This window comes from Watersipora subatra, chromosome 11 (assembly GCF_963576615.1).
Source record: "Watersipora subatra chromosome 11, tzWatSuba1.1, whole genome shotgun sequence".
NCBI classification, from domain to species: domain Eukaryota; kingdom Metazoa; phylum Bryozoa; class Gymnolaemata; order Cheilostomatida; family Watersiporidae; genus Watersipora; species Watersipora subatra.
The window spans coordinates 45,531,784-45,544,171 of NC_088718.1; the positions used below are offsets into that span (position 1 = coordinate 45,531,784).

At 35.5% G+C, this 12,388-nt stretch overlaps 1 protein-coding gene across 1 annotated transcript; it reads left to right on the top strand.

Moving 5' to 3' along the window:
* Positions 1 to 483: 483 nt before the first annotated feature.
* On the top strand, positions 484 to 3,139 carry LOC137408581 (zinc finger matrin-type protein 5-like). The gene is made up of 3 exons (XM_068095162.1): positions 484 to 618; positions 1,510 to 1,647; positions 2,563 to 3,139. Exons 1-3 carry the CDS (start codon positions 489 to 491, stop codon positions 2,811 to 2,813), a joined length of 519 nt encoding a protein of 172 aa, XP_067951263.1. The 5' UTR covers positions 484 to 488; the 3' UTR covers positions 2,814 to 3,139.
* The last annotated feature ends 9,249 nt before the right edge of the window (positions 3,140 to 12,388 follow it).

The window sequence follows — 12,388 nt, forward strand, 5'->3', positions numbered from 1 at the left end:
ATTCAACTGTCTAGTGAAGCACTGTCAGTCACTTGTTGCATCAACACTTAAGATTTGGGTTAAACCCGGGAGGGTAGTTCCTGTGAAAGGAAAATGGTTGGTTAAAATTTTTTTCAAGATTTGTTTTTGAAGACGTTTTACAACAGTATTTATAGTAAATCACTTATCAAACTTAGCATAGTGTGTATAGGAAATGATGATGCAACAATCATCATCACCAGCACTACTCTCATCCCCCATCAGTGTCATTACCACCATCACAATCATTATCAATAATAGCAGTACTATCGTTCGGGTTCATCTATAACTTTATAGGAGTTGTTATTTCTCTTAATACAAAAAGACGACTCCAAAAGATTTTATCAAATTTTGTAGATAATTTTATGGCACCACCTTTTCAAACTGAATAAGTTCCGCGAAAATACCTCATTGCAGAATCCTAGGCTATAGATCGATTCACGTTTAATTACTTTTAGCAAGTGCTCAACATGGGAAAGAAACGTTATTTCTGCGATTACTGCGATAAGCACTTTGCGGACAACCCGCAAACACGCAAGAAACACAACTTAGGTGTTCAACATAGCATTGCCAAACGCATTCACTTTGATAAATTCAAGGGTAAATGTTTGACAATTTGTTAATTTCATAATTGTTGTTTGTAAGTTTCGACTGTATTTGAAAAAATACAACACCCAGCTTATTGTTCCTTAGTTTGTTGAATCGACAAATGTTTTGCGGGTCTAGTTGTTGCTGCTATGTTCCAACAATTAAAAAGTGTGAAATACATTATACAACCATTTGAAGTCAACACATTGATACTTTTGGAGTAAAGGTAATTTCTGTAGCTACGATGCGTGAACAAGGAACAACTTAATTTTGTTAGAAAGGCCGCAATCGATTATTTTTAAAAAGTTCTAATAATCTTATTTGCTTTTTTTATATGCAGCGTTGGAATGAAGGTAATTGCTGACATAGCTTTAGACAAAAATTTAGTTGCTGGCGACTCCACACATTGTTAAATAAAGTGGATAAGAAGACCTTCGTTAAAAATTAGCAATGGTAAAATTTGCTAATGGTAGTAAGCCCATTTGATTATTGAAATGAATGTTGATTAAAAACATAAATTGAAGTACTTATTGACACTAATGATCATAGTTGAAATATTTAACCTTCTCACCTAACTGACAGTTGACCAGACACCAGACCTTGAGTCGTATGCACTTCCTATAGACTCTTTCACTAATATAAAAAGATTTTGGTAGGGTTTTTCATTTTCAATTAAAGTTATAAGAGCAATTATGTATGACAGACATAATAATTTGTAGGTTTACAACAAATGCATTATTGGTTTTTACATCTATATTAATTATAGCTTTAGATTAATTTAGTCAGTTTGATAACATTTTGACCTTCTCTCTGGAGGTGCAATACTTATGCTAAAGTAAATAGAGTTAATTAAAGACAGAAAAAAGTCTAATCAGTTATAACCGCTGGAAGATACTACATTAGGTGCAGAGGAATTGCTTAAGGATGATGAGACAAAAGAGGCATGTAGAAGATTTCTTGCTACGGGAGAGTGTCAGTATGGCTCTACATGCCGCCACTCTCATATCACTCCCGATGTCAGACAGCAATTGCTTGAACAAGGTATTTAATCAACAATGATAATGATATAATAATGATACGAGAACTGATCTGCTAAACACCATGAAGTGTAGGAAGATCTTTTAGGCCAAAGAAGCGCACGGATCAAACTGCCACAAGTTTTATCCATAATTCGAAATGACCATATAAATCCTACACAGGACACTCATGAAATAATATATGCAAAGCAAATTTCATCACTAAATTTACCTGTTATTTTTACCTTTTTTGAGCATCCCAAGTTTTGTCCTTTTTACTACCAACTATTACCACCTATTATAGTTATATTTTAGTTAACTACGTAACTAATTGAATCTGTTATAAAATGCATACACCTATTATATGTGTATACATACACCTATAATAGGTGCATATACACCTAGTACCCAGGTGCATATACAGCTATTCTCAAGGATGTTACCATCTTTCGATCGTTCCAGCTTGACTGTTATCAAAGCGTCAGACAAGAATAAGACAGTACCTAGTTTGTATAATTTTTCATAGCGCTGAAACTATATGTTACTCTGTTATTCTTCATTTCACGGTAGCCAATAGTGTTTTAGTATTTTTATTTTGCCATCCGATATTGAATAATCGACTGCCTGAATGTCTGCTTTGGGTAAAGTATCAGCTTCAAGTTATTTCATGCAAGAGAGACCAATCACTTCTCTGAAATCATTGGAGAAAATTTATTGATGGTATGGATAATGGTTTAGGAAATTATCTACCCTTTTATCTACCTCATTGTTATGATATTGTAGGGTCATGAGCTAATCGCTCTTGAGTGTTTTTGCTCACTATTCTGGAAGCAGTTTGCTTTGCTCTTGGCTACAAACTTGATAGTCTAAGATACCCAGGTAAGACTCAGCCATTCAGTTGGCTGTGCACAAAGACTGAGTTTCTGTGTGTTTTATTCAGTGAGGAGGGACAAGGGTATCGCTGATGGAGATTCTGAGTTGTTGCCAGAACTAAGGTTATGGTTGCAAAAGAATGCTGTTATCAACAATACAGAAACTGAGAGCTCATTACCTGCCCTTGACAGAAAAATAGATCCTGGTGAAGAGCTGCCTGAAAGCTTGAGAGCAGTCCATGACTTACCACCTTCTCTCCTTCCGCCTTCCTTGAGATGTAACAAGGGCTTCACTAAACCGCCTCTCGAGTGGGGCTGAGGAACTCGATCTATATCAGTCCATTTGTTTATCTGGAAGTTATAACTCACGAGGGTTTAGGCATAGCCTGAGGACTAATATACATCGGTAAGGGAGTCTTAATGGAACTGAAATAGAGTCAGTTGTAATAGATTAATAACTGATTTTGATATTCCAGTCTCATGTATTTAAAAAGAAAGTTGTCTCCTCAGTGTAGAATGAAAAGGTCATTCCAAAGTTTGCATTGTGTCTAATAAGTATCTAAAGTAATGTAAAGGTGTGTTTATTAGACAATATACCCACCAGGCCAGTATTTTTATATATTTCTTCTGATAATAAACACACAAATAAGGTATGGAAAACAATATTTTATTGGATTAGCTTGAATCACCCGTGAAAAGTTCTGTCAGAGTTGTTCTCTCACTGTTTCGTCTCCACTAATCTGCAATTTTAATCATGGGAACATGTGGTCTTTCATAATCAACATGAACTGGGAGAATGTCTGGTGGTGAAACAAAAGTTATGCCAAAGCTGCATGATCAATCCATCAACTCGTCTGCTTGGAGAGCAACTTTAAGTTTATCAGGACATTCCATATACCAAAGGCCATTGTTTATTACATAGCTTGCTCACTAGGTTCGTTGGTACTTTCCATGGTTCTGGAGAACTAGGTAGACGCTGACTTTGAGGCGTCAAAATAGTGGCAATGGTATTGTGTCACGTTATCATCATGGCAGAATGCCACATCTGAACTCTTTTATGACAATCTTTATGTTGGTTATGAAAGCGCTTGCATTTTGTAATAACTTCGAGTGTGTGGGTTTGTACTCCGTGCTATGGACATAGTTGAAGGATGAACACATTCTATGTGTAATATTAGCCACTATTTGTTAAGGAATCTATGATATAGTCCTCACTTTGAATGCTTAGGATATCTGTAAGGATTACTGCAAGGTAATTTAACAATGCATTGATTGACACCATGTCTGGTGTCTGATTGACTGAACAAAAATTTGAGAACAGGCTCCTACACAAAGAAACACTAAATACTTATAGGTTTGAAGTTTTAAATGAAGCTGAAGCCTTTGTGCAGCATGCATTTGCGCAATTGCGCAGAAGTTCATTGTCCGAGGTAGCTCATGGTTTTCAGTAATATTTAATGAAGGGTTACATAGAGTGGACTGAACAACATGCGAACGCAAGCGACGCAGTGTAATGCGGACACGAGTAACAAAGTTTTCTGTTGCTTGTGTGCGCACTGCATGAGCAACAGGGGAGGACAATATCCTGTGACGTAAGGCCTCTCAACACACTGAATCATATTGACCAGAAGTGATTAAGGAATATAAAATGCGCTCATGACCCGCTCTTGTTGCCATGACAATAAGCAAACCTAATGTATCGATACCACAGCTCACAAACTTTATTCAATTTTACTTCTGATGGTCTCACTTGATTTTACCCGCTTCATTTCACCTGGCCCTCTTGTCAGAGTCAACTAACCTCTGAAGGTGCTTTTTTAAATGAGGCAGTTTGAATTGTGTGACTAGGAATACCCACCTACAGTTGCATACAGTAGTGATGAATATAGGTAGATATATCTAGTATATAGTAGTGATGAATATAGGTAGATATATCTAGTATACAGTAGTGATGAATATAGGTAGATATATCTAGTATATAGTAGTGATGAATATAGGTAGATATATCTAGTATATAGTAGTGATGAATATAGGTAGATATATCTAGTATACAGTAGTGATGAATATAGGTAGATATATCTAGTATACAGTAGTGATGAATATAGGTAGATATATCTAGTATACAGTAGTGATGAATATAGGTAGATATATCTAGTATATAGTAGTGATGAATATAGGTAGATATATCTAGTATACAGTAGTGATGAATATAGGTAGATATATCTAGTATACAGTAGTGATGAATATAGGTAGATATATCTAGTATACAGTAGTGATGAATATAGGTAGATATATCTAGTATACAGTAGTGATGAATATAGGTAGATATATCTAGTATATAGTAGTGATGAATATAGGTAGATATATCTAGTATATAACAAATAAGAATGTTGAAAATGTGATAAGTAAGATGAAGTACTGAAGTACTCACTCAATAGTACAGTTGCTAGCATTTAATTTGTGCCAGCGGTTTGTATGAACTATTGTTTACTGGTATCTCAGCTATTCTCTCATTCAGTCCCTCCTAGTATAATAGCACTGTCTCTTCGGTGCACATGTTTAGCCTTTTTCTCTAGAGAGTTGTTGAGTCCTTCAAGAATCTTGTTGAACCGATCAGCCTTATAATGTATGTATCTAGAGTATCCAACGGAACAGCATTTCACACAAATAAAGTATCTCCCATGTGTTATTCCTGCTCCACTTCCGCAGGTATTTTGCGAGTGGAAGAGTGCTGCCCATATTGGCCTTCTTCCAGAGACTGATGTACCTCACCATTGTTTATATTCAATCGTAAAATAGCTGATAGAGTGTGTTTGTTGAGCTCATGCCATTATACATAGAATTATTCTGGGTTTGACTACTTGTGGTGTGCTGCTGTAATCCAAGGTAGATAATAAAGCTAGGAGAATTTTGTAAAAAACATTTGTAATCTTAGCCTTTGCTCATGCTCATATATAAATTATACAATTATATACAATTATTCATTGTGTACCATGTCATGGTGCTAGTACTTCTAATTTCTCATAGCATTTGGCGTGAAGTTAGCCATCTCTTTCACTGTGCACTTTGATATAAACTTTAGCTCAAAATCTTGCGCTTTTGTTTGCTTCTGAGATCTACAGGTGGGTGAACAGGAAAAGGTTGGTTGGAGAACAGGCTGTCTGTGGTCTGTAGGTCAGGATTTAAAGATGGACATACAATAGCTGTAATCTGAGGGTGGACATAAAATGGCTGTGGTCTACAGGTGGACATACAATAGCTGTGGTCTACAGGTGGACATACAATAGCTGTGGTCTACAGGTGGACATACAATACCTGAAGTCTACAGGTGGACATACAATACCTGAAGTCTACAGGTCAACATACAGTAGCTGTTGTCTAAAGATAGACATACATTAGCTGTGGTCTGAAGGTGGACATACATTAGCTGTGGTCTGTACATGGACATACAATGGCTGTGGTCTGAAGGTGGACATACATTAGCTGTGGTCTGTACATGGACATACAATGGCTGTGGTCTGAAGGTTGACATAGTATAATGGTCGGTATAAGGTTGCTTTAACCCTCTTTCATGGTCAAAACCTAACCAGCTTGTTTGGCGAATGCCGTTGGCGTTTTCAAGAACTTTCAGCTTATGCATGTCTCGGCGACTTTGAAACCGCTTTGCAATTCTTTTTACTGATTGTTACTGTAAATTGCATAGATCTCTCTTTTCATTTGTGTATCATATACACTAACTAACTTGTTCAGGCACTTGCTGAGGTGTGTAATTTCTGCAACACTTGGTGGTACTCGCTCTCAGATGTCTTAAAACATTTATCATGATTGCCGGCCTGTTTACTGTTTGCAGACGAAGTGAGTCAAACCCGTGCAGTCATTTAACTTGCCTAAATATTTATGCAAAAGACCAAAGTATCGCCAAATCAAATGCTTCATCTTACAAAATAGTGCCCAATCAAATTCTCTATATTACAAAGTAGTGCCAATCAAATTATTACATTTACTATTTGCAAAGATACAATTGTCCAGAAACACATTTTTCCAGGTCATCTAAAGGGTGATGTTCTAAATTTTAGTAGACACCCTAACTTATTGCAGCTAGTACGATTGGCAGTCCTGTGCACTGTGAGAGATCGTAATGAGTAATCACTATGACATAATTAATACATAAAGTGGCAAAGTGCCCAAGTAATATTGTGGTTAGTGCACCAGTCAGTAAATTAAAAATTTTTTCTCAAAAGTTGACTTGCAACAAAATTCACCTTACAGTTCTTTGGTATTAAAAGGTTCACCATGTTTTACACAACTGTGTTGTAGGTTCAAAATATGTGAAAATGTGATTACAAGCTTTTAAAAGCTCAAAAACAAACAGTAACAAAAACGGCCGTAGGTTGGAATCCCTTTATTTTGATGATGTACTCAACTCGACGTGGTTAAGGTTTTGACATGTGATGCTATCACGTGAATTGAAGGGCCAAGAAAAGGCTCAATATAAAACATCTCGTAGCACTAGTTTATGACAAACGCTTCGGGTTCTACTGGAAAGTCCGTATCAAATATAGATGCTGGCTACTTTACAGTTTCATTTCAGCTTGGTCTAATCCTTTAGTCGTAAGCTGATCATGCGACCCATATTTCCGGCCAAATGGCGCGAACAATTTCTGCAGTATTTTTCGACCATCACAGGTGACCAACAGGCTCCTTATGTTTATCAGTGGGTGATATGTACTCCCTCGAGCTAAGGTTAAAAAATTAAACTAATTTTCAGGCTAAGTTTTGAGAAATTAGTGCTCAAAGTGACAGCATTACAATGATAATGAAATATACGCGTAAGGGCAATAGATATGGTTTTATTGAATGCGTGAAGTATATTTGTGAAAGTATTCCGACGAATGAGATTGCATTAAAGTGTAAACAGAAGCACATCGTGTTCAACTACGCCACATTTGAGTCATTTTGAGAGGAGTTCCAACCTTCGGCGTTTTCGTCATGGCTGCGATTAACTGTTTGTTCTTGAGCTCTTAAGAGCTTGTAATCACATTTCCACATATTTTGAACCTAAAACACAGCAGAGTAAGACATGGTGAATCTTTTGATGCCAAATAACTGTAATGTGAATTTTGCTGCAAGTCACCCTTTAACACTTTTAACGTGGCTTCGAACAGACTGGCGGACACTGCTTTCATTATAGTAAAGATTTTCTCATATTGACTTGATTAATGTGTCTTTTGACTCTTCACTGGCTTTTCTTTACTTACTCTTCACTGGCTCATGCAGAGTGATTATCTAGTCAACAGACTCGTGTGGTTTACATAAACTTTCTTATAGGAAGGGAAAGATACCAGCGATTGCTGCCAGTGCACAGCCAATTAATTGAAGTCTACATTTGACTGTCTGTTCTCAGCTGTTGACAATTAAATTATGGTTAACGATAGTTCAAAGGTCAGAACAAGAAGCTAAAAAACATGAAAAAGCACAGATATGCTTATACCGTGTGTATTTGCAACTTAACACAGTACAAATTGGAAATTGAAACTGTCAAAATGTAATAGGAGAGGAGTTGTTGCCAGCTTTGTGCTTACATAAAGGCATTTTAGGTTTGCTGTTAGGTTTGCTGCCAATATAACTATTTAGTCTGTCCTTTGAAACATGATATTAATCTCCTTATATAAGACACAGTTATTATAAATAAATGTTTGACAGTCGCTAACAGGTACTTCATGTTAACCAGAGTATGAAACACGCTATAAAGATGTTTGCATAACTGCATACTTCAATGTGGTGCTGTAGGCAGGCCCATATGTTTGACAGTCGCTAACAGGTACTCCATAACTGCATACTTCAATGTGGTGCTGTAGGCAGGCCCATATGTCGGCGCATTTTCAATTCAAGAATTTTTTTTTTCAAAATGACTTGTTTACTAGAGGATACATGGTCAAAATGACTTGTTTACTAGAGGATACATGGTCAAAGGGAGAGTACCTATTTCATATAGAACTTTAAAAAATTTATTTTATCTTATTTAGTCTTAAAAGAAAATATGCTATTCAAACTATGGAATGGAAATGTAGAGGCTGGTTGAGAAGATATGAACTGTTTTTCCTGGCAATGGTATAACTAACAATAAAGTATGAGATACAATGATGACATAATCACACAATATAACTGCCAGGTTGAACAATTGAAATTTTGAAAAGAACTAATAGGGCTGATATCATACGTGTGAGAAGGAAGGATTAGAGACATTAAGGTTAGCTTGTCACTTTTTTGCGATGTTATCATCAATCAATGCCTGTGTTGGCACTAGATTAGTTTATTAAAATATTGGCACATATAAAAAAGCAAACGCATTACTCAAGTCGGTGAAATGTGTTGGCTTCAATTCCTGAATCTAATAAAAAAACTTGCTTTACTTTTCAAAAAAATAAACCACTGATCATGGACAACCAGCCAATCAGAATGTAGCATGAGATTCACGGTACTTGCTGATACAAGAAATAAAAAAGATCATATATTTTTGTCACACTCAAGTACAATGCTCATTGTTCTAAAAAAATATGGGATTGCGGAAAGCCTAAACTTAATCCTGACTTGCTATGTATTCAAATGAATGCTAGATATCAGTGCTAAACTTCCATGCTAGACATCAATGCAAGACATCAAGACTAGACAATGCTAGACACCAATGCTAGACTTCAATGCTAGACATCAATGCTAGACATCAATGCGAGACACCAATGCTAGACATCAATGCAAGACATTAATGCTTACTACCATACCCCGCGTACAACACCATACCCTGTGTACAGTACTACCCACTGTGTACAATACCATATAATGTGTACAATACCGCACCCTGTATATAATAACACACCCCATGTATTTTACCAAAATGCGTGTACAATTTCAAATCGTGTGTACATTACCACACTCTTTATACAATACTATACCCTGTGTACAATACCATGCCCTGTGTATAATACCATACCCTGTATACAATACCATACCTTGTGCATAATATCATACCACATATACAGTTCCTGACCGTGCGTACAATTTCAAACAATACCATACACTGTTAACAATACCATATCATGTGTATAATACCATACACTGTGTGCAATACCATACACTGTGAACAATACCATACCGTGTGTATAATACCATACTCTGTGTATAATACCATACCCTGTGTATAATACCATACCCTGTGTATAATACCATACTCTGTGTATAATACCATACTCTGTGTATAATACTATACCATGTGTACAATACTATACCGTGTGTATAATACCATACTCTGTGTATAATACCATACTCTGTGTATAATACCATACTCTGTGTATAATACCATACTCTGTGTATAATACTATACTCTGTGTATAATACCATACTCTGTGTATAACACCATACTCTGTGTATAATACCATACTCTGTGTATAATACTATACTCTGTGTATAATACCATACTCTGTGTATAACACCATACTCTGTGTATAATACCATACTCTGTGTATAATACCATACTCTGTGTATAATACCATACCCTGTGTATAATACCATACTCTGTGTATAATACCAAACTCTGTGTATAATACCATACCCTGTGTATAATACTATACTCTGTGTATAATACCATACTCTGTGTATAATACCATACCCTGTGTATAATACCATACTCTGTGTATAATACCATACTCTGTGTATAATACCATACCCTGTGTATAATACCATACTCTGTGTATAATACCATACCCTGTGTATAATACTATACTCTGTGTATAATACCATACTCTGTGTATAATACCATACCCTGTGTATAATACCATACTCTGTGTATAATACCATACTCTGTGTATAATACCATACCCTGTGTATAATACTATACTCTGTGTATAATACCATACTCTGTGTATAATACCATACTCTGTGTATAATACTATACCCTGTGTATAATACCATACCCTGTGTATAATACCATACTCTGTGTATAATACCATACTCTGTGTATAATACCATACTCTGTGTATAATACCATACTCTGTGTATAATACTATACTCTGTGTATAATACCATACCCTGTGTATAATACCATACTCTGTGTATAATACCATACTCTGTGTATAATACCATACCCTGTGTATAATACCATACTCTGTGTATACCATACCATACTCTGTGTATAATACCATACCCTGTGTATAATACCATACTCTGTGTATAATACCATACTCTGTGTATAATACCATACCCTGTGTATAATACTATACTCTGTGTATAATACCATACTCTGTGTATAATACCATACTCTGTGTATAATACTATACCCTGTGTATAATACCATACCCTGTGTATAATACCATACTCTGTGTATAATACCATACTCTGTGTATAATACCATACTCTGTGTATAATACCATACTCTGTGTATAATACTATACTCTGTGTATAATACCATACCCTGTGTATAATACCATACTCTGTGTATAATACCATACTCTGTGTATAATACCATACCCTGTGTATAATACCATACTCTGTGTATAATACCATACTCTGTGTATAATACCATACTCTGTGTATAATACCATACTCTGTGTATAATACTATACTCTGTGTATAATACCATACCCTGTGTATAATACTATACTCTGTGTATAATACCATACTCTGTGTATAATACTATACTCTGTGTATAATACCATACCCTGTGTATAATACCATACTCTGTGTATAATACCATACTCTGTGTATAATACTATACTCTGTGTATAATACCATACTCTGTGTATAACACCATACTCTGTGTATAATACCATACTCTGTGTATAATACTATACCATGTGTACAATACTATACCGTGTGTATAATACCATACTCTGTGTATAATACCATACTCTGTGTATAATACCATACTCTGTGTATAATACCATACCCTGTGTATAATACTATACTCTGTGTATAATACCATACTCTGTGTATAATACCATACCCTGTGTATAATACTATACTCTGTGTATAATACCATACTCTGTGTATAATACCATACCCTGTGTATAACACCATACTCTGTGTATAATACCATACCCTGTGTATAATACCATACTCTGTGTATAATACCATACTCTGTGTATAATACCATACCCTGTGTATAATACTATACCCTGTGTATAATACCATACCCTGTGTATAATACCATACTCTGTGTATAATACCATACTCTGTGTATAATACCATACTCTGTGTATAATACCATACTCTGTGTATAATACCATACCCTGTGTATAATACCATACCCTGTGTATAATACCATACTCTGTGTATAATACCATACTCTGTGTATAATACCATACTCTGTGTATAATACCATACCCTGTGTATAATACCATACCCTGTGTATAATACCATACTCTGTGTATAATACCATACTCTGTGTATAATACCATACTCTGTGTATAATACCATACTCTGTGTATAATACCATACTCTGTGTATAATACCATACCCTGTGTATAATACCATACCCGTGTATAATACCATACCCTGTGTATAATACCATACCCTGTGTATAATACCATACTCTGTGTATAATACCATACCCTGTGTATAATACCATACCCGTGTATAATACCATACCCTGTGTATAATACCATACCCTGTGTATAATACCATACCCTGTGTATAATACCATACTCTGTGTATAATACCATACTCTGTGTATAATACCATACTCTGTGTATAATACCATACCCTGTGTATAATACCATACCCTGTGTATAATACCATACTCTGTGTATAATACCATACTCTGTGTATAATACCATACTCTGTGTATAATACCATACTCTGTGTATAATACCATACTCTGTGTATAATACCATACTCTGTGTA